Here is a 19,046-nt window from a genome sequence, read left to right as displayed (position 1 = left end):
GGGGCTGCCGGAGCAGCCCCTGGTCTGCAGGAGCTGCCCTCTGCTCCCCTCCCAGCCCAGGAGGGGGACGCTGCCCCACCAGCCCCGCCGGGCAGCGGGCACGGCGGCGTCTCCATCGCCCGGCAGGGTGCTCGAGAGACAGGGGACGCGGCGTTTCCAGAAGGGCGAGCGACCCAGGTGCCCGTTTGCGCGCGAACCGGTTGACGGCATTCGGGGGCGAGGGGCGTGGATTGAGCCAGTCCCCCCGCCCGCCCCGTGCGTCTGCCCGCTCCATCGGCCTCCACGCCCGATCTTGCGTCGATGCCAACGAAGTAGATCGCGAAGAGCGAGTCGTGAAGGTGTGCTCTGGGCACTTCACCAGCCAGATTCGTGCCCCGCTTTCACGCGGCTGCACCTCGGTGCGCGGTCCCAGGGGGTCTTTAACACGGGACTCGTGAAGTGCTGTTCGAGAGCGTGCGCTGCTATCCGTGCCCGTGAGAGAGCGCGCGGCGCCTCGTCCTCCCTATAGCAGCATTAAATACTCTGGCGGGCGGGGGGGATATGTAAAACTGTGGCAAAGCAGATGCTGGTGAGGTAAATTGGCGTGAAGCAATCGCACACCATTAATTATGGTTTTTTATGGATTATGTATTATTTATAGAGTTTGTTTGGAGAAATCAAGTTTTATAAAGCTGCCATTTTAGACTTTTCTCCATTGTCTGTGCAAATAGTGGTGAACAAAATGGTTTGCCGTTGGGGGATATGAGAGGTTGATAAAAGAACGACCTGAATAAACAATCGATTGGTTTTTCTCCCCTCCCCCTCGATCTGTCTCATGTCTGCTGCTGCTCCTCGCTGTCTGCTCCCAGTTGGCTTCTGCTCTCCCGTGTGTGTTGAGGTCCCGTCAGAGACGGAGGCTGTCCAGGGAACGCACATGAAGCTACTCTGTATCTCCTGCATGAAGAGAGAGGAGGTTACCGCCACCACGCTGGTCGAGTGGTTCTATCGGCCTGAAGGCGGGAGAGATGAACTTGTACGTACGTTTGGAGCCTAGCTCTTTGTTTCCATAGCCCTTTGTGTGACGAACGTGTGTAGCAAATACATGAGGGCAGGTGCAACTAGTACTTTGTCTTGCTTTTGGGTCGCAGTTGTCATGTCTATACATGCATTACTGTGCTGTAATTACGGCACGGTTAGTACCTGTAAAAACAGGTACTAACTTAATGCACCGTAATCAGCACTACTGCGCAGTAGCGCCGATGCCTGTCTTTTGCATGACGCTATTGTGCAGTCAGTAGGCTAATTCTACTGTGCATTAGCGTGGCTTTCGCTGTGACATGCTAATGCACGGTAGAATTGGCCTACTGCACTTTTAGCATCTCGTGTAGACGCACCCAGGGTAATGTAAAGAAGAAAAGAGAAGTAAGTGGGGATACGAGTCTCTCAACATTTTAACTTTGATTTGAGGAAGACAAAAATGTCCAGAGGCCACTTTTAGGTTTCTGATGATGCCCCTCATTCCTGAATTACAGTGCGTTAATCTCCAGTTTTTTTCATTCAATACTTTACACACAATAATGAAGTTTCACAGTCGTCTCCCCACCTTCACTGATCAGCGCAGTGAGGCACAGATTTTTTTGCATTGCAGTGGCACTTTGAAGCCCCATCTGAGCTCAGAGCCCCGTTGTGCTAGCAGCTGTACACACAGGAAGCAGCAGTGCCTTTCCCGAAATGTGTAAAAGCCTAAACAGATAACCTGAAGGACAAGCATGGAAATAGAGGTGCAGAGATGTCAAATGACCTTTGGCATCATCCATTCACCCGTGCAGCACACGCTTTTGGTTTCCATCATTGCTATTTATAAGTTAAATCATGTCCCACTAAAGTGCACAGTATTTTAGTAATTGAAATCAGTGGGACTAGGATTTACTTTTCTTCACCAGACATTTTAATGGGGAAAGTGACCCCATCCTCTGGCCCAGGAAGCAGTTAGAATATCCCAGCGTTTGGTTTCTTCTTGGCTGGAAATTGGAGCCAAATGAGTCAAGGGAGAAGAATGTGACTCTAGTGAACAAGAAGCAACTGTTGGTGTAGAAAAAATAGGAGCCCTGAGTCCTTGGAGGCCTGCATCTCCTGCATACAAGCAATTAGACTCATATCTTTCCTTTCCTCCACAAAGCAGAGTTAGTGGCAGATGAGACACAGAATGATCCCCCATCCTTTGGGGGATCTGAAAAGGCCACTTTGCAAAGCAAGAGAGGAATTTAGGCTCCACAGGCCTTTTGCTCATTGGTTTACCTGCTTCCAGTGTCAAGAAATGCTAATGAGTTTGATGTCGGGGAGGGAGTGGGATTTGCATTTTAATAACACCAACTCTTGATCTTTAGAAATTGGCAAAAGCCTCAATGAGCTTCACCGGCGTGTATAGAAAGGGAGCAAGTGGTAACAAGTTCATTGCAATTTACCATTGCAGTGCATGCAGATATTCCTTGTGACATATTTGGGCCATTTTTTTTTTTAAATGGGATTGTATTGAACCCGGTCATTTTTATGGCTGCAAGTGTGTCTAATAGAAGCACTGGGCTGGAAGCCAGGAGATACAGGATTCTGCCACTGGCCTGCTCCGTGATCTTAGTCAGGTCATTGTTCCTATGTGCTAATGAGAGCTTTCCTCCCATATTTCCTGGCAGATCTATGAGTACAGAAGAACCTACCATGAATTTCCAAGCCGTTTCAGTGGCCGGCTACAGTGGAATGGGAGCAAAGACATGCAGGATGTGTCCATTACCGTGCTAAATGTGACCTTGAATGATTCGGGGATCTACACCTGTAATGTCACGCGGGAGTTTGAGTTTGAGATTCACCGCCCACTCTTCAGAAGCTCGAGACTCATCCACCTCACCGTGGTTGAGGAGGGTACGAAGGATTGGAGGGAATGTCAGTTAAGCTGTCAGTTGTAAACTGCTGCATCAAGGGCAAGTTTATTGCAAACCAGACTAATGGTCTTTCAGTAGTATCCCTGGAGAGGGGCAGAGAAGCTGCAAGCTGCTGGGTTATTTGCAGACAGACCTATCTTCCGCTTTACTAGATCAATAGTCTGGCTAAGCTCGGAGATGAAACTCCCCGTGCTTGAGGGGTCTGACTATTTTAAGTGTGAATCAGGGAAGATGTTCAGGTGCCATCAGAGTGGGAGAACAACCAGAGCAGCACAGTGTACCAAGCAGATATCTCAGCAGGCTTTTTTCCCAGCTCAGGACACAGGCTATTCCCTGGTGGCTGTAAGACAGCATCAGGGCTTCAGTGGGTCGGAGCAGCACTGAGGTGGTGACCTCTTTTCTTCCCTCTCCCACTGTGAGCATCTCTCCATGCATAACTCCCTGCCTTTGACCCACACTGCACTTTATCTTTGCGACCTTTTCCCCTCTCCCATCCTAGTAGTGAAATCTAGGGCCCATTAAAGTCAGCGGGACTTCTGCTGCTGACTTCACTGATGCCAGGACTTCACCCAGTCCATTCCCTCACATGAATTTGTCTCCCTGTCTCCCAAATCACATTGTTTCTTGGTCTCTCTCACATGCCCATCCTCAGTGCACTATAGGACAAGTAAGGGTAAAGCAGGGAATAGAAAGCACAGTATAAACAAATCAAAGTCCAGGATGAGCTGGGCTAAAGGTGGTGGTCTATGCATGCACGTGTGCTACAGGGGGTGTAACATGGAATTAGGGGCAAGCATGAACATACCTGGGGACTGTGCAGGATAGAATACGTGAAACAAAACCCTTCCCCCTTCAGCCCTGCCCAACAATCCCTCCTGAACCTGGAGGTGCAATCCCAGTTTCTGGATGAGGGATAAGGGCAGGAAGCCTCAGCCCAGGGGAATCAATTCAAGGTGATGCATTGACAGACTGTCCCTGGGCTGCTTCAGTGCTACTGGTTCCACTGGCTGTAGAAACTCCACACTCATATTCTGGCAGGTCCTTGGCCTCCTGATCTTATTTCCAGTAAAGGAGGTGGTGTAAGCCCTGCAGTTCTGTATACTTCCTGTTGCCCCTTCCTGTGGGGTTTTGCATCCAGTTGAGGAGAGGAGGGCACTGGTTCTTTGAAGACCAGTTTTGTTTTGCACCCTCTGAGGAGGGGGCCAGTGACATCTTTATTCTATTTTGCTGACAGCTGGCGATGACTTCACTTCAGTCATCTCTGAAATTATGATGTATATCCTTCTGGTCTTCCTCACCTTGTGGCTGCTGATCGAAATGGTCTATTGCTACAGGAAGGTCTCCAAAGCAGAGGAAGCTACCCAGGAAAATGCGTGAGTATAAAAAGCCTGCAGGCTTGCAAGCACGTGCAAGCTGTCCTCCTCCACAGAAATACCAGGTCATTCAGAGGGTTCACCAGACCTCTGACTCTGGGGCTGTAAGGAAAAGGGTTCTGGTCTCATATTAATTTCTCCCAGATGCTTTTGCTGTCTCTCTCCATTGCAAAATGTAGCTGTATTGTGAATGACAACACACCGGCTTAGCAGAGGGTGGTATTAGGGATGGAGGTGGATTGGCCAAACGTGGGACCATGTGGAACAGGCAGGGCCTTGTTAAAATGCTACAGATATTTTCCCAGGACCTCCCTGCAACACACTTGACGGGTTAAAAAAAAAAATAAGGCCCTTTAAGTGTTAGCCTGCTTTGTCCCTTTCCCTCTCCTTGAGGCAACAATGCTTTTGTCCATTGTGGGAGTGAGAAGTATTCTAGCACTCGATAACTACATCCAACTTTGCCCCTGTCCTTGAAGAAAAAGTATGCTGAAGGTGTTTTCTGAAGGGAGATCACAGCTGCTGTGCTGTCAACTCGGCCAAAGGCAATGGAGGCCTGGTACTTCAGAGGTGCTAGGTTATGGGTGCTTGGTCTCTGAAAACCAGGCCGTGAAAGCTCTCCAGCACCTGGGGTGACCCTTTGCTCTTCCACCCACAGGACTGACTACCTCGCCATTCCATCAGAAAACAAGGAAAACTGTTCGGTGCCTGTGGAGGAGTAGCAAAGGGGAGATGGTGGCATGATGCGCCACAAGGTAGGTGAGTTCAGTCCGGTTCCAGGGAACGGCTGATTCCACCTTTTGCAAGCGGTAGGAAAAAGGACCCACTTCCTCTGGGGTGGGCTTGAAATGGAGAGACGTGTTATACTGACAAAAATCTTGGAAAATTGGAGAGGTGAAGTCCCAGGTTGGTTCTTTGTCTGAGGCTTCCCTGGTGGCCTTCGAAGCAGTTGGCATGTAGGCACTGGGGGTGGATTTAGATTATTTTTAAACTCAGTAGCACAAGACCTGGCTGTGCCTGAGCCTTTTCTTGCCAGGAATCTATCAATCGTCCATTGATCTATGCCCCCACATCACCAGGAGCAGCTGAGCACTTCAGTCTTCAGTGCATTTATCTTCACAGCAGGGGGGTGCTACTATCCCCATTGTGCATTTGGGGAGCTGAGCGAGGGAGACTAAGGACTAGGTCCAAAAAAAGGACTTTACTCAACTGGGCTACCGGGACCTCCCCGAGTTAAAAGGGGGATGTGTATTTGTGGTGGGGGGCACCTATTTCTCAGCTGCTCTGCAAAAAGTTTTGTGCGCCTCCTCAGAATATGGTAGCCTTTATGCCAGGGTCACCCTGCCCTGCCATCTGCTTGGCTTTGGACCACTACAGCTAACTACCTGTCTCTATCCCATGGTAAGTGGAAGTTTAACCCTGAATAAAACAACTGCTAAGTTAATGTAGTTTAACAGTTCTAGTTTCACTTCTGCTTACTGCGGAATAGCACCAATCCACGGACAAGACATATTGCATGTGGTAAATCCCACCCCCCACCTCTCCTTCTTTTAACTCATCGTAATTTGTTCATCTGTCCCCTTCTATCTTTCCTCTCCACATTTAAATAAAACAAGTTACTTTCCCTTTTTTTCCTAAAGAAGCCCCAGTACATATATCGTCACACCAGAATCCCAGAACCAAATTTTAGAAATCTAAACCCCCTCTCCACCTTTCACATGACTTGCTGTAGCTTTTATCTGCATCTGCCTACACAGCCCCAAGGAAACATCGCTATAATACAGGACCATGTCTCCATGGATAAGGAACGAGCCACATCCAGGCTTTTCTGTCTCTTGCAGGGGCTCTGAAGTTGGAAGGACCATGCAATTCCAGTCAGGTTTGGGGGAACCCTACAGCATCAGGAGGAAATGAGGGAAAGTGTAAAAATCCCTTCTATTTGCCTTGGACTTTATACAGCCTTGACATCAGCTTCATGATTCCATCCTGAGCTGCCAGCCTGTTTGCTAAAGGACTCTCCTTTGAAGCATGCTGAGCAAAGGGCATGGGGGTATGGGCAGCACGGCTCCTTCCCAAGTTTCAGCCCCCACCTCACCCTAATGGCTCTGTAAATATCGGTGTCATTTCTCACCCCCCTCCACATTCTCCTTTGTTTGCAAACGATGCTAATCCTGCCTGGGAGCTTAGTGGTGTGTCACATTGCTCTGCCCTGTGTGACCTGGAGAGGGGTCATCTTAGTACAATGCTCAGCCATTTAGTAAAGCAAACTTAGACACTAGAGTATCCCAACCCTGCACCTGCTGCCTCCCCTTTAGGTGCCTGCATCTCGGTTGCGGCTGCAAGCATGAGACAGAGGCTGGGGGTACCAGAGTGCCCCGAACAGCTTGATACTGCACCAGCTGTCTGGGACACGGGCGCTGCTTGTTGCTGAGGAGGGGATTGCGAGAATTCACCCTAAATGTAAAGCATCGCTGCCAATCTGGGAGGCCCCCACGCTGATTTGTAACTCAACACAACCCTGACACCCAAGTCATTGAATGCAACAGCCATCCGTGTAGTGTCTGCTAGTCTTGCATTGCCACTTCACCCATCAGATAGTCTGAGTGTTTCCTGATCGCTGACGTAACCTCCATCAAATAGCAGCAACACAGAGCAGCAGCATGAGAGAGATTTAGCCTACTAGAGGATGCTGCTAATTTCAGGAGGACTAGAAAGCCAGCAAGCCTGAAGACAGGAGACTAATCCGTTTTCATTCACTTTCTTACCTAAACCATTCTTTCATAGGAAAGTTGGGACAAGGCTTTGGGATTTGTGGAGCAACGAGAAGGCAGGGTAGCAGCACCACCTAGTGATTTTAGAAAGGAAATGCTTGTTTTCTCTATAACCATTAAGAATGCATTATTATTTCCCCTTGATAATATGAGCCATTATTGCACAAGATTCCTATTGCAAATCAAGTTTCTCTTAAAGCACAACTACAGTTTGTTAAGGTAAAGGGTTTTGGCTTCATTAAACAGACCATGTAGCATGAGGACTGAAGCTTAGTTAGAACCCAAGCTAGTTAAGGGTGTTTCTTTGTGGGAGGAAGTGGGGAAATAAGGGGGATGCTGTGCCCCATTCATGAAACAGGAGGATGTTTCCTCATAGCAGCTAGTGTGACATCCCTGCTGCACTAGTGGCTTTACTGCTTGTATGAATTCAGATGGTTCTGCCACACCGACTCTTTGCTTCCAAGTAGATAAAATGCTCCCCATCCAGGCATGCTTCCTGTGTAGCCTTCCTCTGCTTTATGCTACAGCTTAGAAATGACTCTCCTGTGACTGAACCAAATTGGATCAGAATCTACCTATTGTCCTGGTTTTAATAATAGGACAAACTGAAAGCCCAGACTCGGAGGGTTGAACCGTAGCATGTCCAAAACCAGATCCCGGTCTCACATCTCGAACCTAAATTAAGCATGCTTTGTGTATAATGCCACTAAGATTGGGCACTGTTTTCTTAGTACCCCATGTTTAAAACAGAGGAAAGTGTCTCCACTTTTGGTTCCTTTTGGATGTCTTCATTTTTCTCAATGCTTGCTCATCCAGCCTAAGATACTATTGTGCATAATGCTAACCCTGGGGGCTTGGCCCCAGGGACTCAGGCAGCGGGAATAAATCTTGACTTGATGGTTCCAGGTGGCCACAGCCTTGATGCACTGTGTGACTTTAGGTAGGTCACTTAACCTTTTTCATGCTTCAGTTTCTCCATATGTAGGATGAAGATGCTCCAGCAAAGCCATAGGGTTCTTTAAGAGTTAATGAATGATAAAATGCTGAGAGCTGCCTCAGAGGGAAGGAGGGAAAGAAGGGTTGTGTTTAATCCCCTATGCTTTCCTTTCATGATTTTGTCTCAAGATGCTGTTGTGTGTGGCTTTCATCTTCCATTCACCCACTCCTTTAAGAGGCACTCCAGCAGACAGGCACTACCAATCTCCTGTGAGTATTTTCAGGCAGGGGGAAGCTGCATTAAGGTTTCACCTTCCCATTGAAAGAAAAAGGGGAGAGAGTCATTTGTCCTGGTGTTAAAGGCTGTTTGTGTCTTCTGGGAAGATCTTCCCCAGCTGGTGTCAGGAAAGACCCTCTGTGTATATGGAAATGACATGAGAGACCTTAGAAGTAGGTAGGACAATAAAAGAGAAGCACTCCATGAACTCAAGAGCCGCTCTGTCATTTGTTCAATACTTTTTTATTCATACTGTACTTCCGTTTTGTACTAGCTACTTTACAGTAAGATTTGGCTGTGTAGCCTTTATAACTCCTAGGATCTAGCAGGTAAGTTTCATTATCGGGCTTATCGCACCTTGCGCACAGCGCAAAGTTTATTACAGTTACAGAGCCAAACACAGAGAGCCAGACAACCCCGAAAACACAACTGGTGTTCATTGTGCACGTGGCCCAGCCCCAGAGTCTGTCTTACTACTACAACCCATGTCCGCTCGAAACCAGGCGGATGTAGGTCCTTGGCCTGTCGTCCCTCCTTTCCCACCATGTGGTGTTACAAGTCAGAAGGGTTGGGCATTCCTTGGGGCTGACCACACAACCCCCTCCTGTTGAAATAAATCCATCCTTACTAACCGGGGATGATTTGCAGCAGTCAGGGTTGCAGGAACCCGGCCCACGACTGGGGGAAAAGAGCTATTTCAGGAACGCAGCAGCTTTATCCAGCCCTGGAGCATTTGGTGAGCTGGGGAAAATAATGCAAAGCAAACTGCTGGTAACACCCCAAACGTGTGGTCACAATACTGTATCCGGCTCAGGGAAGGCAGCATCTGCTCACAGCGGTGAGGTTGAGTTTGCTCAGCCCTCCCTTCCAACTGCACTGGACCAAGAGTGCGGGTAAGTGCTTCCATGTTTGTTCTGTTAAGTACCCTTTACAGGGGAAGGTGGGTTAGCCAGCAAAGCAGATGAACAACACAGAGCTGCTGCTGCTGCTGCTGCTTAGCAGCTCACAGACTTGGTGCCGCAGGGGACAGTATGGACTGAGACTGGAGCTACAGCAATGCAGCTCAGCTCTCGAGCCTCTCCTGGTGAGGGTGGGGAAGGTGGCTGCTTAATGTGAGCAGTAACATTGGCCAAAATGAGTGAGGTAACAGAGACGGTCAGAGGAGAAGCCTCCCTGAGCCATGTGCAAATAGAGTTCCCTCTGCAGAAGGAAGTCCTTTTCCAACCCAAACCAGAACACATTCACTGAGTAGCAGGGCACAAACTGCTGCAAGGAAAGGCAAACCGGAGACAGCACCGGGTCTGTCCATCTGGGGTGAGGGTGATCTGGAGAAAAAAGGGGGTGATTGTCCAGCAGCAAAGGTGGGAAGGGAGGAGGTGGAGCCAGGCAAGCCTTGTAGCTGCAATACATGTTGGGAAAGACCATGTTCTCCTGCACGAGCGGTGCTAAGAGTCATGCCTGCGCTCTCTGCCTTGTGAAAGGAATAACCAGCTGGGGGGGCTGAGCAAGAGAGGGAGAGAACAGTGCTCCTTTTTTGGCTGGTTTGCACATCTAGAAAATCAGTGTTATGGCACAAACAGGTTTGCGTGCAGAGGGGAGAGAGCGAGCGAGCGCGGAGCAGCAGCTGACCACAAGGAAGGGAGCGTGAACCTTGAGCACGGTTCACTCGAACAACTTCCCTGTGATTGTTTCTCAAACCAGCTGTTTCAGATGCTTTGGTCTCCTGGTTCCCAGCCAGAGCGGTGCTTAACAAAAGAACATGCAGGTAGTTCTACAGTTCATGCCCTCCCACTTCTCCAACCTCAAACCAGGCTCCGTCACAGTAAGCAGCCCCCGAATGGCAGCATCTCAGCCTTGCAAGGACCCCACCAGAACTAGCCCTTCAGGTGGCTTCCCAGGAGGCGCAACACACTCTAAAGGCTACAAATGGGGCTTGGGGAAGCAGCCCTGGCAGAGACAACAGGCTTCAACAGTAATGGCCCAGTTCAGTGCAGTGGATTTGTTGACCACGACAAGCCAGGCCTCTCTTCCTCCAATGGCAGCAATTGAAGCCTTTGGATATCGAGACCTGCAGCTCGGGCCTTAAGTACTGTATTGGCTGTGCTCTTTTTCTGTCACCTGTTGGGGAACTTGCCTAACTATCCAGAACCACGTGCCCTCAGATGTAAGATGTAGTACAAACTACCCGGGGCGGGTCCATACCCTGTCTGGGACATCACTTGAGAAATATGCAGGTCAGCCTGGTGGTGCAGGGGAGAAAGCCTGTCTGTTTTGAGGGATTTATGGTGTAAGGCTTGTTAGACACTTGTGTGGATTTATCTCATTCAGGAGCGATGTGACCCTAGCGCAGTGAGCTTAGGGCTTGTCTACAGGGGGAAGTAAGCCAGGGTGTGAATGTGCGCTGCACTCGCCCTGCTCTGAAAGTGGAGTTGGTTACCTTTGCATTTACTGTGCCTTAAGAGTCTCTACACAAAAAGCGAGCTGAAAGTAGGTAGTGCGCTGTAAATACAACCCCTCCCTGACTGCACAGGCACATCCCCCATAGAGAAGCCCTTGGATAATTGTGGATCAAAAGGCTAGTGAAGCCACTTGCCTTTGAAACGGAAGCGTCCTCGTGAAGGTTTAATGTGCCCTGACTTAAGTGCATTTATCTTTAGTTGATGCACCTTCACTTTCCCATGTGTCCCCATGCAAACAAGCCTTAAGGGTAGGGAATTCCTGGAAAGACACTGGGGGAGGAGAGAACAAACCAACCTGAGGTGACCCACTCCATCCAGTGGCGCTGGGAGACCCTACGCTACCATTTGGCAGGGAGAAAGGGGAGGGGAGGAGACAAGGCACATTGAGTTGTTCGACGCTAACCTCTGTTTCGCAGGTTGTTTGACAATAGAAACACTGGCCATTTTAGCTTTGGGCTGGATTTGGAGTGGAGAGCTCTCCTCCAGTTCCTCTCTCTAGTGCAGAATGATGGGAAAGCCACTGCATGTCCCACTCCAACTCTCCATTCGGGCACCCCTAGCTACAGAAAAGGTGAGGAAAGGTCAAGCCCTAAAATACAAAGCTACTGTGGAGGGGAACAAAGTCAGGCCACGTGCCACAAGTCCTCTGCTCACAGGTTCCCAGGACCCCCCATTTTCTACTCCTCCGCTGCTCAGCATGCTCCCAATTGAAGGTTGTTGCCGTTGTGCCCTGCAATCTCTCCTGCCGTTCTTCAACGTCAAAGGACATGTGCAAAGCAGCTGTCTGGAGAAGCCAGGCAGCAGGAGAGCACTGGACAAGGTAACCCTCCCTGTTTATTTTTCTACCTTGTGTCACTCAAAGCTTCAACTTTAGTTTTTCCACATATTTGCCTCTTTCCCGTTTGGGTACAGGATCAAGTTCAAGCCAAACCAGCCATTTCTGGTGTTTGTCATGCACCCATGCTGTACCCACCACTGGAGACAGAAGAGTCCGTGCACCTCGCGAGAGGCACTTCTTATGAGACTTTCTGCCCAGCTCCACACCTTCCAGCCATTCAGAAAGGTGTCCACCAGGTAGGTAGGCAATCTTCTAAGAGCTTAAATACCCCATATTCAGCTCCTTCATAACTAATGACTAGCAGTACCTTGTTTACGTGCATAGAAGTCAGAGCAGAGCCTTTGCAAAATGTCTTGTGGCGATTAGCTGAGGTCTAGGTCTCTACTGCAGCCCTCCTTTTGTGACAAAAGAGCTCCCTCCTCCACACACCCCCCACACACTCGTGTGCTATGGTTTGGCAAAAGAGCTATACTTTGTGGCTTATACAACTGCATGGCTCTACATAAGAGAACAATTAGGCCCCATATCACTGATGTTTTTACTGAGGTGGAAAAAATCACTTCATTTAATGGCATCAGCAATATTGCAGGAGAGCAGCTCTCGGACTAGGAAAGCCAAAGCAGCAAAACCCCACCTCTTCCTTTAACCTCTACAAGAAGAAATAAGCCTCAGACGTGCAGGAGCCTAAATGCTAATGGAGAAGTGATGTACATCTCCAAGATCCCCTGGCAGAAAGGAGACGTAGAGAGATGGATAATCAGCTCCAAGTGCAACAGGGTAGTTTAAACTGCAGTGCAGTTTCACCAGTGGCAAACATGGGGTGCTGATTGTGGGTTTAGCTATTAACATTATCATTAACAAATACAGTCCAAAATCAAGATATCCACATGTGCTAAGGGTGGAGATATAGTGCCCTTTGTGCATCTAAATAGCAGCTTTTTAATTGTGCAAGTATAAAAAATGGTACTTATGCCCAAATGATTCCATTACCCCTGCGGTGTGGATGTAGAAATGTGCATGCAGTAGGCTGCGCATTGGCCAGATACATACCTGGACACGTACAAATACCTATTCTGGACCTGGACCTGCGTCTTAAGTTCAGAAAATGTAGGCAGCCAGAAATCCATGAATAGCGGGTGTTAAATGGAGGAGGAAGAGGACTCTCTCATGTCTTAGAACTGAGTGGTTGGTGCGTGTGCCAGGGAGGCAGAGTTATGGGGTCCCCTTAACCAGAGTGGGTTTGACCATTTGTCACTCTGGAGAGTTAGCTGGTTAATGCCTGACCTTTGGTGTAGTTGCAGCAGTTGACTGGAAAGTCAATGTGCTTTTTGAAACTTGTCCTTTGGGGGGCCAAGAAATGGAGATAAGTGAGGTCAGGAGAAAGGGAGAAGGCAGAGGGTGTGAGGTTTAGTGAAAGTAGCTTTTAGCCTGAAAGGGAACAAGGTCCTGGGTTCTAGCCTGAAGCCTTACTGTCGTCTGCCCCCTCCTTTTTTTTTTAATCCAATGATTTATTAATTGCATTGGGCAGTGGCTCGGGCATGTCAGAGCAGGCTCTGGATAATGCTGGCCCTGTATTACCTCTAAAGGTTAAAATAACTTACTAAAAGTGTGGTTGCCCTATAAGCTGTACATTGTACCCACTGCTTTGTGCACTCTTCTCTTCCAGTAGGCATTCAGCATGCCCAGCTGTGCCCAAGTCTTAGACAAACTTGAAAACATGCTGCTTAAAATGAGCGTAAGCCTGTTGGACCCCTCCTGTGTCCAACACCAATGCTGCATGCATGCTTAACTTGGCTACAAACCTGACACCCACACAGTGCAGGGCTCACTTCTCCACAGCTGTGGCCCGTTTCTTCAGTGCAGGCAGAACATAGATACCTAATTTATACATTCAAATCTGAAACCTGGGCTTACCAAAAAAAAGTCCATTTTTCCACACGTGGAAGGGTTAGTGCCAAGAGCCACTGTCACGTATATAAGCGTCCCTTCCTGTGTGCAGCATCTTACGCAGTACTACTTAGGCCATTAGCTGCTGGCATTAGTTTGCATTAATTGCATTTGGCTAGTGCATTAGTTGGAGTGGGAAGAGAAACCCTTTCTACAGTAGACGCTGAACATGAAAAACAAAGCATTCTGCCTGTGAAACCGAGCTGTCATCAACAGCAGAAGGGCCAGGGTTTTCCGGGGTAGCGCAGAGCATCACCATGACCTGGTCAGCAGAGAAATAAATATGGCAAGACATTTGCAAAGCATGTGCCTGCTGAAGACCTTGGGATGGGTGAACACTAACCTTCACTTTATCCAGGCTTGCAATGCTGCAAAGGCAGCAGAGCTCTCCCTTCCTGATTACACCCTTCAAGTCAGTCCCTGTTTTACCAGTAGAGCTGCTGGATTATTAAAGGCATTGAACCATAAACATCACAGCCTGGACTTTTCAAAGGATCCCAAAGGGCAAGAAAACCCCTGACAGGGGCCTGTGTAGAGTGGAGGAGGCGAGGGCAGGTCTCAACAAAAAAAAGCAAAAAAATGCCTGAAACTTAGCGCTGACCTAAAAGACAAAGTGTAACAATGCACTGCCTGCCGAGAGGCAGGGATAATTATTTTTGGTGAGCCATGAGACTTATTATATAACTAGGCATCAGAGAGAGGCAAACACCAACGGTGAGGAACAGGATCAGCTCCTGACCCTGAGGGCTTGTTTTTGTTTTACTAAGGGTTTGACTTGTTTTAACTGGGATAACCATATGCGTGGAGACTCGGATATCAGTTTAAGCCTAGTCTGTAGTAATTAAGCTTCCACCTATGAATTTGCTGGCTCTAGTTAAGTTAACCACATGTAAACTGCTTCATGAGAGGATGCACCAGTTTATCTAAAGCTGTGCAAATCTGCACGTAGACCAGACTCCCTGATCTACCGGCCTACAGAACCAGTCTCCTTGGAGAAAACTGTGGTGTTTGGGATGTAGAACTAGATTAAACAAACCCCCAAAGCTGTGCTTCTGACCAAGTGAGTAGGGCAAACAGGTCTTTTCCCTCTGCCTGGCTGGAGATTATGACTGAGATATTAGGAAACATTCACAGAAGTTAAGGGCTGGAAGGGACCTTGTGAGATCATTGGGTCCAGCCCCCAAATTATGATTATTTGTGGCCTGAGCAGACAGACAGGTACCAGGACCTCTTGGCAGATCTGCACGCTCACTTACAGAGGCTGAGATGCCAACTGTACTTGCAGGAACCAGGGTTTCCCCTGGCACAGCTAGGGCAGCAACCACCCAGCTCCCTGCTGTCCTCCTGATTAAACTCAAGGGAAGAGGGAACCAGAGGCAGGGCAGTTGCGGGAGAAAACCAAACACAGAGCAATAGGGGAAAGCAGCCCCTTCTCAACCAGGGTGCTGTCTCCTCTGGTGAGCTCGGCCCTTCTGCCCTTAGCACAGGCCACCCTCCCCAGCAGCACCTGCCCCACCTTTGCTTTCTTTCTGCCACACGTCCTAGGGCTCTGTATTGCTCTACACTAAGCACGGCACCAGCAGTTTCTGGCTCCTAAGGGAAATGCTAGGGAGTTGTACAGTAGTGAGCAGCATTAAGTTAAATAAATAATCATAAATACAATAAGTTATAGCAATCCCTTGGTGCCCAGGCACATGTCTGTCCTGTTCTTGCTCTCCCCACTCCCTTTTGACAGCCTGACCTCCCCTTTGCTTATGAGAAATTTCACAGTTAAAGTTTGTTCACAGAGTCGTAGGTCACAAAAGACACTAAAAGCCTCCAGCCAACCTAGACTACAAAGCTGTGGGGAAATAGCTTAGTCCCACACACTCCTCCCAGGCTCACCAACTGTGGAGGGCAGGTCCACGTGCCACAGGGAAGCTCAGTGACCCACCAGTGCTCATTCCCTGCTCCCTCAGCACATGCTGGAGCAGACTGGCTACCTTAGCCAGTCCACTAAACTGTCCCTAACTGGGGTGATGGGCCAGGTGCTCCCACCTCGGTGAAGAAGTCAGGATATTCTTCCAGTGTCAGACAAGGTGGAGCTAGCGCGCTTCACAGACCAGCTAATCCACCTGGTCGGCAAGACAGGAAACCGTGCATTAGTCACCAGAGCAGACAGCCACCCCACTAAAACACAGTCCGCATTCAGCACAGTCCTCTGGTTTCTTCCCCTGGTCAATATTGGCTTCAGATTCGCAAGCCAAACATTTCAGCATTTGAAATGAACTTCAAAAATAAATAAAATGTAACATTCACACATAATTGTAAGCGTCTAAGCGTGCTCTGTGGACCCTCCTGTAGCTGCCCTACTTCAGACCCACTTCATCTCACGCTAAGGGCACAGCCTTTCAACTCCCCCAAACTTCTTCCTCATTAAGAGCCCTCTTTATATAACAACTGGTCCCCATCCCCATTCCGACCCTCTCCAAGTGTCAGCCATGCAATGGAAGGGTGGGTAGGTCCCTGGGCCAGAAACAGCCGTCTGGTTTATTGCAATCAAGGTTTCCTTAATTTTTTTTTTTTTTTTTTTTAAGGAAAGCTGCTCCCTCTGCATACAAGTGGCTATCGGAGGTGAGATGAAGCCAGTGTATGCAGGTGCATGCAGAATGCCCTCATTCCCTCCTAGGGCAGGGTGGGGAGGGAGGTGTCAGTGCCAAGGAGTATGAGTTCCAGGACCCTTGCTAAGCACCAGCGCTTGGTCCCAAGATACAGCCCATGGTTTTCTTTTTCTTTTTTGGCAGAAGAGGGATTGGAAAGCGAATAACAAAAATAAATACCAGGGTGCTTTCCCAAGTGGGGTCCATTTAAATCAACTGGGGAGAGCAGCACAGATATAGCCCTTTCAGCACAGCTGCAGTTGCTTAGTAGCATAGGGATGGCTTATTGATGGGGAATCAAGTGCGTGGAGGGCTGAGCTAACTACAGAGCATGTAAAGGAGACACTGTCACGCTGCAAAGAACCTAATTCATGGCTGGCTGAACTCTGCTGATGGAAGCAGAGTGACACCCAGGTAGGTCTGAATGAACAGCCCACAGCAACCCTCATTTCCTTTACCATTAATGAAGCACAGAGCATTCTCACAAGGATCTGATTCAATTTGGTAGGTTTCCGTGCTCCACTGAGTGAAACTGGGCTGCAGCTGAAGGGTTTCCCTGCCACAGAGTCCTTGGGGATGGCTCCAAACAAGCCCCACTCTCTATTGAGCAAGATCAGTCCTTGCACAACCCTCCTCATTAACAGGCAGCTGAATGCAGTAGGGACTGATGGCAGTAGTGAAGCCTCCCTGTCCTTAGTGGAGCAGGGTGAAGTTGACAGTGCCCCCTTTATCTACCTGCAGGTCCTTCGGGCGCCCTCACACGCAGGGATGAGTGGGACATTTGCTCCAATTCTTCCCTTTAAAATGAACAAATACAACAGACAGACAAATAGACAGGACTCTACAGAAGAGAGGTGCGAGGGCCTAGGTGAGCGCAAGCTGCGGTCTCCCCTGACAGCACCAAGGTGCTGGGAGAGCACAGCCCTCCCCCCACTACATCCCAATTCTACCCCAAAGACGCTCCATTTCAGCCAGTGTTGGAGGTCGGCACCCACTCCTCCTCAATACATAGGCTTTTTTCTCTTAAAATCTGTATATAATATATATATATATTTATATTCTGTATATATATATATATATTTATATATATATATTTATATATTCTATATACACATATTGCACACAATCCTCTGGCCTCCTGTGTTCCTGCCTGTTAGTGGAAGCGCTTCCTTTTCTCCTCTGGGTCCGACCCATAGTCACGGGAACCAATGCCGTTCTGAAGGTTTATTAGTGAATCCTTCATCTGCAAGATAAAACAGGCCTCATATGTGTCACTGCTGTAAAGTCAAGCAAGCACAGCAGCTTGTGGCTTTTATCTACTTATCAGTGTACCCACAGGACTTATCTGGCTGCTTAAGGTTTCTAATTGCACTTGTTTGCCTGGCACCCAAGCACCTGAACTGGGATATGGTGGAAGTTGGCAGCAGGACAGGGGGCTGAGAAATGGATAGGCAGAGAATCAGCGCACAGAGAGCTGGCAAGGGACTGGGGCTCAGAAAGATGCACACATAGCCCTGTGCACCTTTCACCCCAAAGCATGTTCCAGATTCACAGCCTGTACAGGCAGCCATCTCTCTCTGGTGGAGTCCAACCAGCAAAGAAACTGGGGAGGCTTTTTTTCTGAAGGACATTGTCTTCCTGTTTTGAAGTGTTCAGAGGGATTTCTAACGCTCCCAAAGAGCAGCTCCCCTCTCCCTCATCTCAATGGAAAGATTTGCACACAGAAAATCTGCAAGGGACCCAATTTATCTATTCTGCTGAGGGACTGAGAAGGGTTAAACGGACCAAACTGAAACAGTTCAAACTTTCCGAACCTGGTCTCTGATCCCCTAGCTCCTCTTCTCTGGCCTACCATAGAAGTCTGTTTAGCCTTACCCTGACCAGCCCTAAATAACTGCTTGCCCTGGTCCTGTTTGATATGAGGCCTAAAGTGTGTACATGGAGGTAGCAAGACAAGAAACAGCGGAGGAAAGGAAGCAAGATATGGAGATGGATATGGAGACAGAGCAGGGTGACGGGGGGAGCATTCAGGAAATGGATACTCCTGGTCATTCTCACCTGGTCTAGAAGCATCACCGAGGACTTGATGATCTCGCGCCATTTCTGCAGCTCTGAGTCGTGATACTTCTGCTGCGATTCTAGTAACTGGGCCCACTCTGTCTGGGACTGGGGTAACCTGCCAGGGACACACACAGTGCAAAATGAAGTGGCTCTAGAAAGGCAACTATTGTTGCTCAGGTTGAGCTGGAGATGGCGGGGTGGCTAGATAAACCGCATCATGTTCCTATGTGTATAGGCTTATTCAAATTAAAACGGCCTTAATTCCAAATAAGCTACGCCATGCTAAGGTGACTCATTTTGTAAGAAAATGCCCATGCAGAGGGGGACAAATGTGGTTTAACTAACTCACTTTAGTTCACATCCTTAGTTAATATGGATTACATTTTCCAAGTGTCCCGCAAGGACAAGCCCCTTGAAAACGTCCTAGGCACTTAGGAGCCCAAGTCTCATGGAAAATCCAGATGATTTGCATTCGTTGGTGACCGAGATACTTTAAAAACTAGGACTTTGGTCCTGGATACAATTTCCATATGCCTTTTTACGTTGCACGACAACCAGCATTCTTGGAGCAAACAAACAGATTTAGAGAGACTACAAAAGTGGACAGACGAGAATAGGATGGGGTTCAACGTAGACTAATGCAGGGTGCTGCACCCGGGGAGAACGAACCCACAGCATACATACAGGCTGGGGAGTTCCCTTCTTGAAAGCACAGAGGTGGAAAGGGATCTTGGAGTCATTACCGACTCCAAGATGAACATGAGCCACCAATGCCAGACTGCAGCCAGCAAGGCCAGCCATACCTTGTCTTGCATCCAAAGGTGCATCTCACG

At 48.6% G+C, this 19,046-nt stretch overlaps 2 protein-coding genes across 6 annotated transcripts in view; one reads left to right on the top strand and one right to left on the bottom strand.

Moving 5' to 3' along the window:
- Positions 1–6,581, top strand: part of SCN3B (sodium voltage-gated channel beta subunit 3) — an 11,989-nt gene extending 5,408 nt beyond the window's left edge. The window contains exons 2-6 of one of the 2 annotated variants that reach the window (XM_006020394.3): positions 849–1,012; positions 2,670–2,895; positions 4,150–4,288; positions 4,944–5,040; positions 6,127–6,581. In XM_006020394.3, coding sequence (XP_006020456.1) covers positions 849–1,012; positions 2,670–2,895; positions 4,150–4,288; positions 4,944–5,007 — 593 coding nt within the window. In that variant the 3' untranslated portion in view covers positions 5,008–5,040; positions 6,127–6,581. Of the gene's footprint in view, positions 1–848; positions 1,013–2,669; positions 2,896–4,149; positions 4,289–4,943; positions 5,045–6,126 lie in introns of both variants that reach the window. The other variant, XM_025200009.1, reaches the window with a different exon arrangement.
- A 10,597-nt stretch (positions 6,582–17,178) lies between these two features.
- The window catches only part of GRAMD1B (GRAM domain containing 1B), a 173,841-nt gene continuing 171,973 nt past the window's right edge, over positions 17,179–19,046 (bottom strand). For all 4 annotated transcript variants that reach the window (XM_025199999.1, XM_025200001.1, XM_025200000.1 and 1 more), the window contains 2 exons: positions 18,211–18,328; positions 17,179–17,395 (listed from right to left, as the gene is read on the bottom strand). In XM_025199999.1, the coding sequence (XP_025055784.1) occupies positions 17,306–17,395; positions 18,211–18,328 (208 nt within the window). In that variant the 3' untranslated portion in view covers positions 17,179–17,305. The remainder of the gene's footprint in view (positions 17,396–18,210; positions 18,329–19,046) is intronic.

Source organism: Alligator sinensis, unplaced genomic scaffold (genome assembly GCF_000455745.1).
Source record: "Alligator sinensis unplaced genomic scaffold, ASM45574v1 scaffold278_1, whole genome shotgun sequence".
Classification (NCBI taxonomy): Eukaryota; Metazoa; Chordata; order Crocodylia; family Alligatoridae; genus Alligator; species Alligator sinensis.
This window is presented reverse-complemented; position numbering and strand designations above follow the sequence as displayed.